Raw genomic sequence first — 19,109 nt, 5'->3', positions numbered from 1 at the left:
GGCCATCTCCCCCCGTGGTACATATCAAATGAGACCAAGTGTGTAAATGCTGGGCCTAACCGGCGCAAAGTAAGTTTACCACACAATAAACAACAAGAAGAGCTTGGGCTTCTGTTGATTTGGGCGGTATAAATTCAAAGAAGCAAGAAGACTCCTAGAGGCCGGAAGATCGGGCAGAGTACGAAAGGAAGCAAGAAACAGGAGGGGGGAAAAGGTATGGACGAGGTAGGAGGTGAGGAGGCAACAGGGTCCGCCCTCCAGGCGGGGCGCCAGCGAGAGGCCCTAGCCGGGGCGGGAGCGCACGTGGCCTATTTCGGGCGGAGCAGACGAGCTTGGCCGCGGAGTAGACCTCGCAGCTGACTCGACCGCGGCTGCGGGCACCTCCAAAGCTGGGCAAGGGAAGCTTTCCGATCCTTAAGAGTTGGGGAGTAGGGGGTCTCTCGGTAAGCGCAGGGGCTGGGCTCTGGGCCTCCCCAGGCGGATAGGGCCTAATGTCTGGGTCATCTGGGCTCCTCCCCTAGGGGCGTGGCCAGGCCATCGGACCAATGAGCGGTCACCTCCGCGGCCCCGCCCCCGCCCCGTCCCCGGAGCCGCGGCCTCACGGAGTAGCGAACCGCCCCGCGCCCAGGCCTGGGGCTGCGCGAGCGCCGAACCTTGGGCTGGTGAGTGCGCAGTCCTCCCCTGGGTCGCCGCCCCATCCTGCCTCCAGCCCGTCCCGCAGGGCTCCAGGTCGCTGACCCAGGCTCCGGGGAGTGACTCAGCGCGGGGAGGGTAGCGACTAGCGAGGGCTGGGGATTCGAACTGTTCAGGGCCTTGAATGCCGGGATGAGTGGGGGTGAATGGATATGTCCTAGGCTGGCTCCTGGGCTGCGCCGGAGCATGGGGCTTGGGTGGATGAGAGAGGGCCAGACTCGGAGGCCAGGCCAGGGCTGGAGAAGCCACCGCTGCACCGCCTAGTCTGGGTCAGGGCCATGGGAAGGGGCAGGGGGGAGGGGCCGGGTCCTGAGCTTCTGATCCAGCTCCATGCCTCAGATCACCAAGATGCCTGGAGAACAGCAGGCAGAGGAGGAGGAGGAGGAAGAAATGCAAGAGGAGATGGTGCTGCTGGTGAAGGGTGAGGAGGAGGAAGGTGAGGAGAAGTATGAGGTGGTGAAACTCAAGATCCCTGTGGACAACAAGGAGGTAAGCATCACATAAACACCCTGGGGCCCGCCACCCACAATCCTGAGGGCCACGCTCAGCTTTCCTCAGATGGAAGCCCGGGATCTGGCTCTCGTCTCCCACCTAGAATCTAAAGGTTTACTCATTCTGCCCTTCATCCTAGCTTTCCTCACACAGATGTCTGGCCTGCTGTGTGCCAGACTCTTGTCTGTGCTGGGTGCTTGGGACAAAGCACTTCCCCTTTGCTCTCCATAGAGCTGGGTGTCAAACAGACAATCACAAGCCTGTGTGATGGGTGCAGGAACATGGAGGCGGTAAAACCCAGAGATGACTTAGTTCAGACTTCGGAGTGGGGGAGGTCAGGCTAGGCCACAGTAACAGTACGTAACTCTTGCACAGTTTCCTGTGTGCCAGACAATTCTAAACCCTCTATTCTATGATGTAGGTAGTGTTCATTCCATTTTACAAGTGAGGAAACTGAGGCCCAGGATAATTTGGTCACTGACCTAGGGTCTCAAAGTTGGTATCTGAGGTCAGTAGGAATCTGAGGGATGAAGTGGACCAGCCGCAGGCAAAGGATCAGGTGGAATTGGAAGGGCAAGTGGCTGGCTCATGCCGTTGAATGGTAAGGGTTTGGTTGGGAGGCTCACAGGGAATCTGGATTCTGTACTGAGGGTAGCTGAAGGTTTTCAGGATATCATAATGAGTTGGAGTTCCCCATTTATGACCTTAATTGCCACCAAGTAGGTTTCTACTTCCCAGAGCTGCATGAGATTCTGGCTACCCCTAGTCTGAGTAGCTCTTACTCTGCTGGAAGGGGCTCTTGCTCTGGAGGTTTTAAGGCCCAGTTCCTAAGAAACGTTTGCTGCCCCCTAATGGCCATGTTGAGTCCTAAAAGGAAGAGGGCTGGCTGCTTAGGTCTGTTTAGTCTAAATGGCTAAGTAGCTCTGCTCCCATCTCCCCTTCCTCCCCCGACTTGGCCCATTAGTTTCTCCCAGCATGCCTCTTCTGCCCCAATGGGCCTTCTGATCTCCTTTGACTTAGACAGATATTCTAAGTTTACAGGCTCTAGAGCTTAGGGTGGGCTATCAGCTCCATTTCAGAGCTCAGGGACAGGCGCCCAGGCCCTGAGTTCAAGCCCCAGGACTGACCCCCCAAAAAAACAACAATAAAAAAAAGTTAGAACTGTGTCTGACACAGAAGCATTATGTAAACAGTCATTATTATTAATATTATTCCTAAACTTAAGGGCCTTGGGCTGTCATCCTTCTAGATATTTTTCCAGCCTCCTCTCCCCTCCTTCCTTTTTTCCCCCCTGACAGTACTGGGACTTGAGTGTAGGACTTTTGCACTGTCCCTTAGCTTTTTCCCTCAAGTCTAGCACTCTGCAACTTGAGGCACAGCTCCATCCTGGTTTTTTTCTGGTTTATTGGAGATAAGAGTCTCATGGATTTTTCTGATTTGAACCCATATCATCAGATCTCAGCCTCCTGAGTAGCTAGGATTATAGGTATGAGCCACTGGGCCCAGAAAAATCCATACTTATTTGAGGCTGAACCCTGAGATCTGGAGATGAACAAAGAAGCCTATTTGGATGCCTACACACACCCCAGTCAGTAGGGAAGCAATAGTGTGCTGACATGGGCCCAACACAGGCTTAGGAGGGCCGACAGATGATGGAGAGAGAGGGAGGTCATTCCCGGAGGAGGATATTCTAATAGTAAAGGTCTGGAGCAGGTGGACTCATCTTGGGTCCAGAGCACAAAAGGCCTTGAAGTAAGCCAGGGGAGCAAGGAGGATGGACTGGGTATAGCTTGTAGTCCTATGGGAAGTCTTAAATCAGGGGAGGGACATGGTTGGAGTGTTTGTTGAGAAGATTCATTGATTGATAGGAGGACATCAGTGTAAGGTTGGTGGCCTGCTCAAAAGCTGAAGTGAGGGCTGGGAAGGTGGCTCATTGGTAGAGTGCTTGCCTCGCATACATGAGGCCCTGGGTTCAATTCCTCAGCACCACATAAACAGAAAAAGCCGGAAGTGGCGCTGTGGCTCAAGTGGTAGAGCACTAGCCTGAAGCTGAAGAGCTGAGGGATAGTGCCCAGGCCCAGAATTCAAGCCCCACAACTCACAAAAAGAAGTGAAGGAGAGAAGGGGTATTTGGGAACCCCAACTAGACAGGCTGACACTGAGGAGCAGAAGGACAGTTTGGCATAAAAGCTAAGACAATATGTCTGGCCAGACTTCATCGTGTATCATATAGCCACCAAATCCTACCTCTACCATGTACCACCTTTGCCTCAGCTTCTCCATCTTTAAAATGAGATAATGGTATAAGATCATTAAATGCCAGTCTGAGAAATGACATCTGGAGAAGTGGATTAGGAGAAGGTAGAATGGAGGATTACAAACATTTAGCAGATGGCTCAATAATTGGATATGGGGCTCCCAGAACCTCATTTCTCTCTGTAAAAACAAGTGATCTCAAGCCAGGCTCATACCTGTAATCCTAGCTATTGAGAAGGCTGAAATGTGAGGATCATGGTTCAAAGCCAGCCTGGGCAGGAAAATCCATGAGACTCTTATCTCCAATAAGCTACTTAGAAAAATCTGGAAATAGCTGGGCACCGGTGGCTCACGCCTATAATCCTAGCTACTCAGGAGGCTGAGATCTGAGATGCAGTTCAAAACCAGCCCATGCAGGAAAGCTGGTGAGACTCTTACCTCCAATAAACCACAGAAAACTGGAAGTGGCGCTGTGGCTCAAGTGATAGAGTACTAGCCTTAGCAAAAAAGCTCAGGGACAGCACCCAAGGCCCTAAGTTCAGGCCGCAGGACTCACACACACACACAAAGTGACCTCAAAATTGCCTGCCAGCTGAGTGTGAAGGTACATACCTGTAATCTCAGCATTTGAGATTACACCTCTCAGGCAGGAAAGTGTAATCTCAGCATTTGGGAGACCGGCATACCAGCCTAGACTATGTAGTGAGAACCTGTCAATAAACAAACAAATGTGCCTTCCAGTGCTGAATTCTGTGATTGTTAGCTAAACTTTAATTACACTGCATATAGTGGCTGGAGTATTTGCTGTGTCTCAAACTCCAATCTATCTTTAAGGAGTAGAAAGTTGTTTTGATTTTGTTGGTTGTGGGGCTTGTACTCAGGGCCTGAGCTCTTTTGCTCAAGGCTAGTGTTCTACCACTTTGAGCCACAGCTCCACTTCCAGTTTTTTTGTTTTTTGTTGTTGTTGTTGGTTATGGGGCCTAAACTCTGAGCTTGGGTGCTATCCTTCCACTCTTCAGCTCAAGGCTAGCGCTCTACCACTTGAGTCACAGCACCACTTCTGGCTTTTTCTGCTTATGTGGTGCTGAGGAATTGAACCCAGGGACTCATGCATGCAAGGCAAGCACTCTACCAGTGAGCCACCTTCCCAGCCTCCACTTCCAGTTTTTGAGGAGTTAGTTGGAGTTAAGAGTCCCATGAGGATTTTTCTGCCCAGTCTGGCTTTGAACCATGATCCTCAGATCTCAGCTTCCTGAGTAGCTAGGATTATAGGCATGAGCCACTGGTACCCAGGTCAGAAAAAGATTTTCTAAGAGGGAAAATTTATGTTCATTCACATCTCTCTCCTTGGCTTGAATTCTGGAGTGGTTTTATTTCCCTATGATGAATTCTCAGCTCTTCAGCCTGGTATTCAAAGCTCTTCACCATTGGACCTCATCATTCCAGATTCATTCCTAACTCCTCTACATCTGTCCCATGCCCACCTTCAAACACACCTGTTTCTCACCTCTGAGGTTTTATCCATGAGGTCTTAGCTTGTAAAACCTTCTGCTTTTTCCACCTGTTTTCCACAGGAGCCATTCCTCTTTTTTAGATCAGCTTACTTCATTTTTTTTTTTTTTGGGGGGGGTCCGGTCGTGGGCCTGAACTCTGGGCCTGGGCGCTGTCCCTCAGCTCTTCAGCTCAAGGCTAGCGCTCTACCACTTGAGCCACAGCGCCACTTCCAGCTTTTTCTTTTTGTTTATGTGGTGCTGAGGAATCGAACCCAGAGCCTCAGGCATTAAAGGCAAGTGCTCTACCACTGAGCCACCTTCCCAGCCCTCTTTTCTTTTTTTGAGATGGGGGGGGGGGGAGAGCGGCTCACTATGTTGTCTAGGCTGGCCTTGAACTTAGGATCTTCTGGTCTCAGTCTCCCAATAGCTTCGATTAAAGATGTTTGTCACCATAACTAACAGGTTGCTTAATTTTTAACATGCATTCAAACCACTTGAGGATCTTGTTAAAAATGAAGATTTTGCTTGTTGGTTTTTGTGATGTGGGGGAACAAACCTAAGACTTTGCTCATGCTAGGTAAGTGCTCTACTACTGGATTACACACTGTTAGCTGAAAATGGAAATTCTGAGTCCATAAATCTGGGGCAGGGTTGAGATTGAGCATTTCTCGGTGTGTGTGTATGCGTGCACATTGCTGGGGCTTGAATTCAGGGTCTCTTTCAACTTCCTTGTCTAGCTTTTTGCTAGTTAACTGGAAATAAGAGTTATTTATATTTGTCTGATTGGGTCTCAAATCATGGTCCTTAGATCTCAGTCTCTGAGTTGTTGGGGTAATAGGGGAAAGAGAGAGAGAGAGCAGGGGGGGGAGAGAGAGAGGATGTGTGTGTTTCAATTTTTTTTGTGTGTGTGCCAGTTCTGGGGCTTGACCTCAGGGCCTGGGGTGCTGTCCCTGAGCTTTTGTGCTCAAGATTAGTGCTTTACAATTTTGAGCCACAGCACCATTTCTGGCTTTTTAGTAGTTAATTGGAGATAAGAGTCTCATGGACTTTCCTGCCTGGGCTAGCTTTGAACAGCGATCCTCAGATCTCAGGCTTCTGAGCAGCTAGCATTACAGGGATAAGCTCCCATCACCCGGCTATGTTTAAAATTTTTTGGCAATATGTGTTTGAACTCTGGACCTATATCCAGAGTTTACCCTGCTCTACCACTTGAACTAGGCAGTCAGCCCTTTTTACTTTTGGTTTGTTTTTTATTTTTGGTTGGTTGTGGGGCTTGAACTCTGGGCCTGTGTGCTGTCCCTAAGCTCTTCAGCTCAAGGCTAGCTCTCTACCACTTGAGCCACAACACCACTTCTGGTTTTCGGAGTGGTTTATTGGAGATAAGAGTCTCATGGACTTTTCCTGCACAGGCTGCCTTTTAACCACGATCCTCAGTTCTCAGCCTCTTGAGTAGCTAGGATTACAGGTATGGCGCCAACCTTTTAGGTTATTTCTGCTTATGTGGTGCTGAGGAATCGAACCCAGGGCCTCATGCATGCAAGGCAAGCACTCTACCACTGAGCCACCTTCCCAGCCCCTAGGTTATTTCTTTCTGAGGGGGCATTATGCCTTTTGCCTTAGCTAGCCTGTAACCCACAATCTTCTATATATGTTTTCTGAGTAGCTGGGATTACATGTGTGGACAACTGTACCCAGACAGGTTTTACTTGGTACCAAAAAGAAGGAAGATTTTGACTATTAGAAGGATCTGGCGAGTAGACAAGCTGGGTAGGTGCCTCTCAAACTTTATTAAGGGAGACTTTATGTTTGTATTGTGCATTAAGAGAATAGATGTTCTGGACAATGACAGAACTCCAGTTCAGACCTTGATTTTGCCATTTAGTAGCACTAAAGCCTTGGCTTGCCAGGTAACTTTTTTCTTTTTTTCTCGGTTGTGGGGCCTGATCCCTAGGCCTGGGCTCTGTCCCTCAGCTCTTCAGCTGTAGACTAGTGCTCTACCACTTGAGCCATGGCACCACTTCTGGCTTTTTCTGCTTATGTGGTGCTGAGGAATCGAACCCAGGGCCTCATGCATGCAAGGCAAGCACTCTACCACTGAGCTACCTTCCCAGCCAACTTTTTTCTATCTCAGTTTCCTCATTTATAAAATGGGCAAGATAGCTAACACAAAGGATTGTGATTTCTTTCTGTTTGTGTATATGCCAGTCCTGGACTGGAAATTAGGGCCTGGGCACTGTCCTTGAACTTTTATGCTCAAGGCTAGCACTCAACACTTGAGCCAGAGCTCTACTTGTGGCTTTATGGTAGTTAACTAGAGATAAGAGTCTCATGGACTTTCTTGCCCAGATTCACTTTGAACCTTGGTCCTCAGATCTCAGCCTCCTGAATAGCTAGGATTACATGTTTAGACAGTTTCTCACTATGTAGCTCAGGCTGGCTTTCAACTTTTAAGGGCAGGGGTTACTGGTGTGTGACACTGTGGAAATTTTGAATGAGTTTTAAATGAGACCATTGTTGTGGGAAATGAATGTAGCTCAATGGTACAGTGGTTATGTACTATGAACAATGCCCTAGGTTTTATCCTCAGCAGGCCCACAAAAAAAGGTGTGCTTTTATTATTTACTTATTATTTTGCCAGTCCTGGGGCTGGAACTCAGAGCCAGGGCTTCTTTTTGCTCAAGGCTAGCACTCTTAACACTTGAGCCACAGCACCACTTCTGGCTTTTTCTGTGTATGTGATGCTGAGAAATCGAACCCAGCGCTTGGTGCATGCTAGGCAAGCACTCTACCACTAAGCCACATTCCCAACCCAAGCTCTTCAACAAAGGAAAATAAGAGGAAAAAAAGCACTTAGCACACAGTTCCTGGAACATAGTGAATACTCAAAAAATGGAATCAATTATTAACAATTAGAAAAGTAAGCTGGGCACTGGTAGCTCATGCCTGTAATACTAGCTCCTCAGGAGACTGAGATCTGAGGATCATGGTTTGAAGGCATCCTGGGCAGGAAAGTCTATGAGACTTTGTCACTAACCACCAAAAAAGCTAGAAATGGAGCTGTTGCTCAAGTGATAAAGTCCCAGCCTTGAACAAAAGAAGTGCCCAGTACAGTACCAGCACACATACATACACACAAGTAAATTAGAAAAGTAATGGCTAAGGATGCAACTAGGATGTTGACCATAGTTACAAGAATTTAAGCAAGAAGACAAAAATTATTCATTTCTTATTCCTGGATTGTTACTGTACTTAATTCTCCCTCTATAGTGCCCCATTGTTGCAATTCAGATATTTATTATAATTTTTAAGTCTACTAGTTGTAGAATATAAGACACCCACAGGCCTTTAATGATAGCCTGCACTGGTATTTGTCAAGTTTCTGTTGCATGTGTACTATCTTATTCACGGTATTCTATTAGTGCTCTTAAAATGGATTCATAATGTTTTGTTAAGTAAATTTACCTTCATCTAAACAACCATATTGGTGAAATTGTGAGTTTCGAGTAATCCATGGTTTTTCTAATGTCCATGAAATAAACACATAATGATTATAAGAAGATAGAAAATTTCCCACACACGACCTAGAATGTTATTGTATCTTACACTGTGGCCACCGCAAATTGGGAAACTTTGAACTTATGTCCTCAAGACCTTGAGACAGGATAAACAAATGAGTAGCCCAGAGTCTTAGTAAGCTAGAATCAGCTTCTAACCAAGATTCTTCTTCAAGCACCAAGAATCAAGATTCTTCTTTTTTAAAAAAAATTAAATTAAGCTGGGCACTGGTGCCTCACACTCATAATTCTAGCTACTTTTTTGCCAACTCAGGCAAAAAAGTCCTCACGAGACTCTTACCTCCAATTAATCACTCAAAAACTGGAAGTGGCTGGGTGCTGATGGCTCACACCTATAATCCTAGCTACTCATGAGGCTGAGATCTGAGGATCGAGGTTCAAAGCCAGCCTGGGCAGGAAAGTCTGTGAGACTCTTACCTCCAATTAACCACCAGAAAAATGGAAGTGGCACTGTGGCTCAAGTGGTAGAGTGCTAGCCTTGAACTGAAGAGCTCAGGGACAGGGCCTGGGCCCAGAGTTCAAGTCCCACGGCCTACAAAAAGACATAAAACAAACAAACAACTGTATGTGGTGCTGTGGCTCAAGTGGTAGAGCATTAGCCTTGAGCAAAAAGAGGCTCAGGGACAGCACCCAGTCCCTAAGTTCAAGCCCCCAAACCAACAAAACATAAATAATTAAAGTTTTGATATTTAAGTAGTTGTACAAAGGGGTTACTATTCAACAAATAGGTTGATAAGTATAATACATCTTGATCTTCGTGCTTATGTGAAGAATTTATTTGTTGTCCATGTCAGTGAAGTCAATAAGAAGTCCCCAGGGTGCACCAAAGTCACCTTAAAGAAGGGTGCCAAGGGAAAAAAAAAAAAAAGGGCCAGAAAAATATCAATGTAATGAAAAAAGTTCTCTTCACAATGGCTGAAGTGTTGGAATAAACCCTGCATGTCAAAACCAGGCCAAGACTGGCAAGTGTGACCTTGCACTGAGGCTGTGCCAGACCTGCAGTGGGGAGTTTCTTGATTTAAAGTATCCAGTTTTATTTTAACTTGAATCTCTCTTGGAGAAAGTCAGGGACTTGGAGTCCAGCCTATTCCAGCTTAGTGGTGTCAATTCAGGGAAGCATTGTCTCCTGGTTGCCCCTCGATTATGAAATTTGCTTCCTTCAGTCTCAGGCTTCTCTACCAAAAAAGAGGTAACACCTGACTAGGAGAGTGAGTGCAATAATGTACATAGAGTAGTGTTGTCAAAGCTTAATACTGTGGCATTAATGGCAGTCCCCTCCCCACCTTATGGATATATTCCAAGACACCTCCTAGTGAAACCCTGAAACTTTACATATACTATGCTTTTTTCCTAACTATGCTTTTTTTCCTAACTGCATATCTATAATTACTTTTTCTGTGCCAAAATTGGGGCTTGATCTCAAGGCCTTGCTCTCTCATTTGGCTTATTTGCTCAAAATTGCCACTGTAGTTGGGCACTAGTAGCTCACATCTATAATCCTAGCTACTTAGGAAGCTGAGATGTGAGGATCAAGGTTCACAGACAGCCCAGGCAGGAAAGTCTGTGTGAGACTCTTATCTCCAATGAACCACCAGAAAACCAAAAGTGGCACTGTGGCTCAAAGTGGTAGCCTTGAACAAAAGAGCACAGGGATAACACCCAGGCCCAGAGTTCAAGCCTCATAAAAAAAAAAGAAAAAAAAATGGGGAGGGGAACTGGCACTGTACCATTTAAGCCACATTTCTACTTCCAAAGTTTAATTTATAAATTAAAAAAAGAGATTAACAACCACTAGAACAATAGAACAATTATAACAGTATGCTGTAATAAAAATTACTTGAAACTTACAGATTGATTTTTTTTTTTTTTTTTTTGGCCTGGAATTTCTACTAGATTTTTTTTTTTTTTTGTCTATTGTGGGGCCTGAACTTTGGGCCTGGGTGCTGTCCCTCAGCTCTTCAGCTCAAGGCTAGTGCTCTACCACTTGAGCAACAGCACCACTTCCGATTTTTTCTGCTTATGTGGTACTGAGGAATCGAACCCAGGCCTCATGCATGCAAGGCAAGCGCTCTACCACTGAGCCACCTTCCCAGCCCCTCCACTTGGTATTTTCTGATCATGCTTGACAGCATTGAAATAGGAAAGTCAAATCACGCATGAAGGGACTGTTGAATTATTATTATTATTATTATTTTATTTATTTATTTTGGTGGGTCGCGGGGCTTGAACTCTGGGCCTGGGCGCTGTCCCTCAGCTCTTCAGCTCAAGGCGAGCACTCTACTACTTGAGCTACAGTGCCACTTCCGGTTTTCTTGTGGTTTATTGGAGAGAGGAGTCTCACGGTCTCTCCAGCCCGGGCTGGCTTTGAACCGCGATCCTCAGATCTCAGCCTCCTGAGGAGCTAGGATTACAGGCTTGAGCCACCAGCGCCCGGCTTTATTATTATTATTATTATTAGTAGTAGTAGTATATGGTTAAAATTAGCCATTTGCTAATTTTTCAATTTATTTTGATTCCCAGTTTGAATTCAAAGTTAATTTTTTTCCCAACTTTTTTTTGTGCTGACCGTGGGACTTGAACTCAGGCCCTCAAACTCTCACTTGGCTTTTTTTTGCTCAAGGCTGGCATTCTTACCATTTGAACCACACCTCCACTTATGATTTTTGGAGGTTAATTGGAGATAAGAGTCTCATAGACTTTTCTGCCCAGGCTAGCTTTGAACCAAGATTGTCAGACCTCAGCCTCCTCAGCAGCATGGGCCAGAGGTACCTGGTACTCTCTGATCTTGATCTGTCCATCTGTAGCTTCAGAAAAGCAGTTAATTATCCTCTTTTACCATGTTTCATCATCTTTAAACAGGATAACAACAGAAGGAATACACCAGGTGCTGGTGTCTCATGCCTATAATCCTGGCTGCCCAGGAGACAGATCTGAGGATCGCTGTTCAAAGCCAGCCTGGGCAGGAAAGTTGGTGAGATTCTTATCTCCAATAAACTATCCCAGAAAAGCCAGAAGTGGAGCTGTGGCTCAAGTGGTAGAGCACGAACCTTGAACAAAAGAAGCTCAGGGAAGTGCCCAGACCCCAACTTCAAGCCCCAGGTCTGGCACAAGGGAAAATTTAAAAAAGAGACTGGATATGAGAGATGCTAACACAGTCTTGACCTTAATATATGCCAGAGATTTCCTTCAGTTATGAATTAGTGCTCTTAATTGCTTGACCCACCCTAGATACTCATTACAGTTTTCCTGGGCTGAGCATTCTTTTGAGCCACAGCTCCACTTCTGGTTTTCTGCTTGTTAATTAGAGGTAAGAGTCTGGAGCCCTTTCCCAATCAGACTGGCTTTGAACCATGATCCTCAGATCTCAGCCTCCTGGGTAGCTAGGATTACTGGTGTGAGCCTGCTCCCAGCTGAGCATTCCCTTTTCTAAGGAAGCAGAGCCTCATCATTCCGATTTGCTGTTAATACAAAATGTTTCCTTTTACCCACCTCCTACAAAGCTATCCTTTTTCTTTCTTTCTGGTTTTATCTCTCAAAACTCTTAGCTTCATGAAAGTGGCTCATTTCCAAATATTTTCATTTTAGTCCTCAGAATACCAGTTGTTTTTTTTTTTTTTTTTAACCATTGCTCTTTTCTTCACAGCTTAAAAAAACAAAAGGTGCTTACTCTTAAAAGTCGGTCAAACGTCCTGGCCCAGGATGTCACTGTCCTTGTTTCTTCTCAGATTTGGTTGCTGGCTGCTTATCTTGCTGTCCCAGATTTTCTGTGCCCATTCTCTGGGTGATCTTCTCTCATCTCAAGGCTTTAAAAACCACCTGGAGGTTGACAGCTTCTCAGTTAACATCTCCAGTCCTGAGCTCTAGATGTGTCAAGAATTGACTGTCCACAAAGCCCCAAACAGATCTCACCTCACAACCTGCTCTTCCCATCATCTTCATCTCTATAAATGACAGCTTCTTCAATAGTTGCTAAACCCACCCCCCAAAAAAACCTTTCATTATTCTCTTTATATACCACTTCGAATCCATTATTATTAAATCTTCTGTCATAAACCACAGCCAGAATCCAACTTCCCACCAAATCCACCTTCCACTTTGGTTTCTTGGATCTAAGCTATGTCATATATGTCTGTGTGTGTGTATACATATATATATATATATGTTGTATATATACATACATTTACATATATATGATACTGTAAAGAGGGGTTACAGTTACATGAGCAAGGTAATGAGTCTTTTCCTATAAAGCATTGTTACCCCCTCTTGGTTTTTCCCTACCATCCCTTTCCTCCCCACAGCTATGTCTTCTTTTATCACTGACTAGCCTCCTTATGGAACCCTTCTGCGCCTTCTGCTCTCCATTTTCTTGTGGAGCCTGTTGATCTAAGGGTGATCTAGTTAGCCACTTCCCTGCTCAAAACTCTTCATCCCTTCTAATAGATCCCCACCTTTAACCAGGCCCATAAGGGTCAGGGCACACTCTCCCTTAGATTTTTTTTTTTTCTTGCTCAAGGCTGGTGGGCTACTACTTGAACCAAACTCCACTTCCAGCTCTTTGCTGGTTAATTGGAGATAAGTCTCTGCAGATTTTCCTGCTTGAGCTAACTTTGAATTGTGATCCTCGGCTCTCAGGCTCCTGAGTAGCTGGGATTACAGGTGTGAGCCACTAGCACCTGGCTCCCCATCTAATTTACACTAGAAGCCAGTCAGTACTGTGGCTAATTTACTCTTCTGCCTCCATCTCTCCATTTTTCTCTTCTCCCCTGATGTTACTCTATCGCTAAGGTGTTTTGACAACCCTATTTAAGTTTCCAGCATCCCTCATCCGTTCTTCCTGAAAGGAAGAAATGTTAAAATGCTGTCTTCTTACTTAGTACTGAGTCCTCAGTGCCCATGACACATTCTGGGACATTTCAACTGCCCAATAAGTATTTGCTGCATTAGTACGAATAGCTGGAAAGCCAGCAGGCATGGTGATGTGTTCCGTATGCAGCGAAGACACACAACCCCATTTACCTATCCTGCTGGCACGGCTGTGTCCTCAAAGAGGTTGACCCGGGTGTCCGGCTCCCGGGGGCCTGTGGGTCAGGGCTGACACGTCCTCTCCTCTCCCCGCAGGTCCCGGGCGAGATGCCAGCGCCGTCCGCCGACCCCGCGCGCCCCCACGCGTGCCCGGACTGCGGCCGCGCCTTTGCGCGCCGCTCCACGCTGGCCAAGCACGCGCGCACGCACACGGGCGAGCGGCCGTTCGCGTGCACCGAGTGCGGCCGGTGCTTCTCGCAGAAATCAGCGCTGACCAAACACGGCCGCACGCACACGGGCGAGCGGCCCTACCAGTGCCCGGAGTGCGACAAGCGCTTCTCCGCCGCCTCGAACCTGCGGCAGCACCGACGGCGCCACACGGGCGAGAAGCCGTACGCATGCGCCGACTGCGGCCGGCGCTTCGCGCAGAGCTCCAACTACGCACAGCACCTGCGCGTGCACACGGGCGAAAAGCCGTACGCGTGCCCGGACTGCGGACGAGCCTTCGGCGGAAGTTCGTGCCTGGCGCGCCACCGGCGCACGCACACGGGCGAGCGGCCGTACGCATGCGCCGACTGCGGCACGCGCTTCGCGCAGAGCTCGGCGCTGGCCAAGCACCGGCGCGTGCACACGGGCGAGAAGCCGCACCGCTGCGCCGTGTGCGGCCGGCGCTTCGGCCACCGCTCTAATCTGGCGGAGCACGCGCGCACGCACACCGGCGAGCGGCCCTACCCGTGCGCGGAGTGCGGCCGCCGCTTCCGCCTCAGCTCGCACTTCATCCGCCACCGTCGCGCACACATGCGGCGTCGCCTCTACATCTGCGTTGGTTGTGGCCGGGACTTTAAGCTTCCAGTCGGCGCCACGGCCGCCACCGCCACCGAGCGCTGCCCGGAATGCGAGGGCAGCTGAGCCGCCCTGGTCCTGCCTCGGCCCGGGGAGACTGCGCTGCACCGACCTGGACGTGTGGCTCCTCCCGCGCCCCTGCACCTGGGCCCGGGAGAGGATGGGGCCGGCCGGCCTGGCTGCTCTGGAACTCGGGGTCCCTGGGAGCCGTGGCCCACCCCCATCACTACAGTCCCGTGGCCTGTGTTAGTGAATAAAGTATTGTCTTCACGAGGATGGGATGATCTCCAGCCTGGGTGTTAGAGAGCTGGGTGGGGCCAAGCCTACAGTCTGGAATTGAGTTATGGGTGTGGCCATCCTGTGTGTGTGTGTATATGTATGCACGCGTGTGTGCTGGTGCTTGAACTCAGGGCCTAGATGCTGTCCCTTAGCCTTTTCTCTCAAGGCTGGCATTTTACCCCCTTTTAACCAACACTGCACCACAGTTTCTAATCTCTTTATAGATCTAGTGGGAGGTTTGCCTGAAATCCCACCGAGATTTTTGCTAGAACCCAGACTCTACCCTGCAGGTATGAGGCACAAGGATATGTGGGAACTGGGAATTGAGGCACCCTCTCTGGCAGCACCTGCTGAGAGAGAGCCTCCTTGGCTATACAGGAAGAAATCTGGAGGTTACACAAAACCGTTTATTGGGAGAGAAAACACTTGGGAGGCAGCTGCAGAGGTTCTGGGCCTCAGACATCTGGAAATAGAGCTCGCAGGCCCGTTGTTAGGAAAGGGGGAGATGGTTCCATGTTGAGATGTAGGTCCCAGTCCTGTATTTCTAGGTTGAGGGTTCATCTGCAGGCCTCACATTTTGGTCTTCAGAGATGGCTCCATGAGGCAAGTCTGTATACTTGCAGGCAGAGCCACGGGACAAGTGAACTGGGTACCGTCGCCGGTTGGTGTCCATTTTGGAGAGAACTGCTTGGGGAAGATCGACATGACAACGGGCTGCTAATGCTACCAGATAGATGAGGACATCACTAAGCTCTTCTTGAAGGGCTGCTCGTTCCTTCGGGGGCCAGGCATGGGGGCCAGGCTCTGCATCAGACTTCCACTGACTGGGGACAGAACATGACAGATAGAGATTGCTACTAAATAGGACAATGGGCCACACCTCCCTTGGTAGTGTATAAGTGTGGGGGAGAGACCCCATGGATAAAAGCTATACCTCACCAGGTGCTGGTGGCTCATGCCTGTAATCCTAGCTACCCAGGAGGCTAAGATGAGGATCAAGGTTCAAAGCCAGTCCAGGCAAGAAAGTCCGTGAGACTCTTATCTCCAATTAACCACCAGAAAACGGGAAGTAGCACAGTGGCTCAAGTGGTAGAGCACTAGCCTTGAGCTAAAGAGCTGAGGGACAGTGCCCAGGTACAGAGTTCAAAAAAAAAAAAAGCTATACCTCTGTGTTTCTACCTGAGTCAGGGGGTGGCCAAGAGAATACTTTACTTGTTGGAGCTTTGGAGTCTTATTCTACTCTCTAGCCCAATCACTGGCACTCCAGAGCAAACCTCAGACCTTGAGCATCACAGAAGCCTTTTAATTCATCTTCCTAATGCACTCCTCTTTCTCATTGTCCACCAAGTCACTGATGACTTTGCCTCATAAACAAGCAAAATTGTCACAAGGACTTTGCACTTAGTGCTCCCTCTGCAAGCCTTTTCTCCTGCTCTTTTTATTTATTTTTGGTCAGTCATGGGGCCTGAACTCTGGGCCTAGGCTGTCCCTCAGCTCTTTAGCTCAAGGCTAGCACTCTACCACTGGAGCCACAGTGCCACTTCTGGCTTTTTCTACTTATGTGGTACTGAAGAATCGAATCCAGGGCCTCATGCAGGCAAGGCAAGCATTCTACCACTGAGCCACCTTCCCAGCCCTCCTGCTCTTTTTAGATTCTTCCTGGGCTGGCTCCTTCTTCTTTGGGTCTCAATTCAGATGTCACCTCTTCAGAAAGCCTTCCCTCTGTTACTTCCTCACGTCCTGTGTTACTTTATAAAATTGTCACAGTGTTTTGAAAACTCTCACACAGTTAATGCCAACTGATCTATAAAAAATGAAGAGCCTAGACCAAACTAGTAGCTGAGATTTGAGGACTGAGGTTTGAAGCCAGCCCAAGAAAGTCCACGAGACTCTTATTTCCAATGAACTCTCAAAAGAGTTATAAGTGGAGCTGTGACTCAAGTGGTACAGCGCTAGCCTCGAGCAAAAAAGATCACAGATAGTGCAGACCTTGAGTTCAAAACAAAAACAACTAAGGGGCAATGATTCAATCTATCCTGTGACAAAGTGGTCTTTGGATCACCTGTCCAAACTCCAGGGTTCTCTTATCCATCCTTTCCCACCCTTCTCCCCCACAGCACCATCTCTTAAGGAGTAGATGCCTCCACCATTACACTCTAACAAAAAGCCTGCATTTACTCACAAGAGTTCTGCCAGCTCTCCCACTTCTCCCACCAAGGCCAGGAGGAGGTTCCGAGGTTGGTGGAATTGGTTCCAGTCCCGCTCAGCAGCAAACTCTGCATGTAAGCGTCGGCTGGAAAAAAATAAACAGGCAAGCAGAAGTACAAGCTCAGGATTATGGGGTTAAGCAGCAGGTACCCCAGTGATATTTAAAGGGGGTATGCGCTAGGAAGCCAGCAGTATACCCCTGTAATTTTAATTACTCAGGAGGATGAGATCTGAGGATCAAGTTTCAAAGCCACCAGGGGCAGGAAAACTCTGTAAGACTCTTACTCCCAATTAACCAGCAGAAACCAAAAGTGGGGCTGTGGCTCAAGTGGTAGAGTACCAGCCTTGAGCAAAAAAAGTAAGGTACAGTACTCAGGTCTCAAATTCAAGCTGAAGCACTAAATAAATCAATGGGATTAAGGATTCTGTCAAGTAGTTTCTTTTTTTTTGGGTCCGGTCGTGGGGCCTGAACTCTGGGCCTGGACACTGTCCCTCAGCTCTTCAGCTCAAGGCTAGCGTTCTACCAACTGAGCCACAGCGCCACTTCCGGCTTTTTGTTTATGTGGTGCTGAGGAATCGAACCCAGGGCCTCATGTATGCAAGGCAAGCACTCTACCACTGAGCCACCTTCCCAGCCCCTGTCAAGTAGTTTCTTAGATGCTTTGAGCATGTCACTGCCTCTTTCACCATAAGCCAAGCCTAACAATAGTATTGTTTATTATGCCATCTCCTGCCTCTAATATTCTTGTTTCCTCTACCCAGAATGTCCCTATCTCTGCGCATTGGTTTGTTTTATCCAATGCTACAGCCACTTCCTCTAGGAAGACTTCCTTGATTTCCTCCAGTAAGAAGTAATGTCTCCCCGCAATGGACGGTCCATCTGCCCCTGCCCAACACCCCCCCCAACTCCAGATGGGCAGAGGCAGTATCAGATCTCGTTAACCGCCCCCAAACTGGGCATCACCCCACTTCGTCCGCTTCAGTTGTGCACTGCTGAGCCCGTTTTGCACACGACAAGGTTCAGAGGTCAACAGGGAGTAGGCGGGGCCCGAGCACAACTGAGTTTTCTTCCCAACCACGTGGAGGTGGAGGGGCCCTCCCCAACAAGGGAAGGGGTCACCCCCCGACCTCAGGCTGCTTACATGTCCTCGAGCGTGGGCTCCGGGCTGAAGCTGAACGAGCCGGCAGCTGCAGTGCCATCCTCCCGCTCCTCCCCACGCGCATCGCCCCCGGCACGGGACATAACGCTCAACCCCTGGCAGACGCCACTACACAAAACCCCGCGCCACGCTCAGGGCCCGCCTCCGAGGCTCCTGGCCAATCACAGGCGTTCTCCATTCCTTCACAGGGCAGAACCGGAGGTAAAACCAATCATTGACGTGGGTTTTGGTACAACCCGCCTTTTACCCACACTGGACCAATCAGAAGAAGCTTCAAAGGTTGCACTATTAAACTCTCACCCTCGAATTCTTCCGCCTAAGCGGAACCTCTTAAAGGGAGAGGTACCAATTTGACTCCGGAAAGAGACTAGAGCGCAACGCAGAGCGCAGGCGCTTTACTTGCCTGGTGGCGTCAAGCTGAGCCCTAAGCCAAGCGGCAAGTGGGTTATGAACTGGATGGGAAAATCCTATAAATGAAGGACCTTACGCCTAGGGACAGGAGAAACTTTCTAAGTCTAGCTCGCATTCTATTTGAATGAGATTGAAGGAAAAGAGGAAGATGGTCAGCAAGGACTAGGACCCACTTTTATTTTCCTACCTCAGATGTGTCTTTAGTTCAAAGAAGTTACACTCCCTCCCCATCCTTGTCCCAAGGAAAAGAATCATTCAGTCGTCCTTGAATAAAAAATGGTTCTAGATTATCCAGATGCTATCCTATAGAGAGGTGGCATTCAGGTCTAAACTTCAGGATCCTGGTACTACTCTGTGGATCTGGAATTGGAAATTTTAGGTACCTCAACCCCCACCCTTCAGGAACTTCCCCAGGATTATTGTTGCTGATTTTTTTGGGGTGTGTGTGCCAGGCCTTGAAAATAATAGAATTTCACATTAGAAAATCACTTACCCTCGGAATTGTGAAAGCATTGTCTTTTAGCTCCCAGTCTTCATGGTAAGTAAGACAACGTCCTTAATCATAAACCTTTAAATCACGGCAATTAGAAGCATGAGCTCTGGAGTTAAGACTTTCTGTGTGACTTAGCACACAATGTTTTTCTTTTCTTTTTCTTCTTTTGCCAGTCCTGAGG

The 19,109-nt window shown here is 48.1% G+C and overlaps 2 protein-coding genes across 4 annotated transcripts; one reads left to right on the top strand and one right to left on the bottom strand.

Moving 5' to 3' along the window:
* Positions 1–326: 326 nt before the first annotated feature.
* On the top strand, positions 327–14,653 carry LOC138814972 (zinc finger protein 771). Of its 3 annotated transcripts, XM_070004135.1 has the most exons (4): positions 327–443; positions 522–662; positions 1,033–1,182; positions 13,631–14,653. In XM_070004135.1, the coding sequence occupies exons 2-4, from the start codon at positions 546–548 to the stop codon at positions 14,441–14,443; spliced, it is 1,080 nt and encodes a 359-aa protein (XP_069860236.1). In that variant the 5' UTR covers positions 327–443; positions 522–545; the 3' UTR covers positions 14,444–14,653. The 3 variants fall into 3 exon arrangements, with proteins under 3 accessions (XP_069860236.1, XP_069860237.1, XP_069860238.1); XM_070004136.1 differs by lacking the exon at positions 522–662; XM_070004137.1 differs by lacking the exons at positions 327–443; positions 522–662; positions 1,033–1,182 and adding an exon at positions 11,400–11,480.
* Positions 14,654–15,055: 402 nt separating this feature from the next.
* LOC138814890 (dCTP pyrophosphatase 1-like) lies at positions 15,056–18,143 on the bottom strand. Its single transcript, XM_070003986.1, has 3 exons — positions 18,007–18,143; positions 16,839–16,949; positions 15,056–15,480 (listed from the first exon to the last, which is right to left on the bottom strand). Exons 1-3 carry the CDS (start codon positions 18,105–18,107, stop codon positions 15,201–15,203), a joined length of 492 nt encoding a protein of 163 aa, XP_069860087.1. The 5' UTR covers positions 18,108–18,143; the 3' UTR covers positions 15,056–15,200.
* Positions 18,144–19,109: the final 966 nt, after the last annotated feature.

This window comes from Dipodomys merriami, unplaced genomic scaffold, assembly GCF_024711535.1.
Source record: "Dipodomys merriami isolate MVZ:Mamm:240054 unplaced genomic scaffold, mDipMer1.0.p SCAF_62, whole genome shotgun sequence".
Classification (NCBI taxonomy): domain Eukaryota; kingdom Metazoa; phylum Chordata; class Mammalia; order Rodentia; family Heteromyidae; genus Dipodomys; species Dipodomys merriami.
This window is presented reverse-complemented; position numbering and strand designations above follow the sequence as displayed.

Coding starts and splice junctions, on each gene's coding strand:
- LOC138814972 (XM_070004135.1), top strand. CDS start 546: ATGAGCGGTCACCTCCGCGGCCCCGCCCCCGCCCCGTCCCCGGAGCCG. Junction 663..1,032: donor GAGCGCCGAACCTTGGGCTG/GTGAGTGCGCAG, acceptor TCCATGCCTCAG/ATCACCAAGATGCCTGGAGA. Junction 1,183..13,630: donor TCCCTGTGGACAACAAGGAG/GTAAGCATCACA, acceptor CTCTCCCCGCAG/GTCCCGGGCGAGATGCCAGC.
- LOC138814890 (XM_070003986.1), bottom strand. CDS start 18,107: ATGTCCCGTGCCGGGGGCGATGCGCGTGGGGAGGAGCGGGAGGATGGC. Junction 16,950..18,006: donor GAGCCCACGCTCGAGGACAT/GTAAGCAGCCTG, acceptor ATTTTTTTCCAG/CCGACGCTTACATGCAGAGT. Junction 15,481..16,838: donor GGAGAGCTGGCAGAACTCTT/GTGAGTAAATGC, acceptor TTCTGTCCCCAG/TCAGTGGAAGTCTGATGCAG.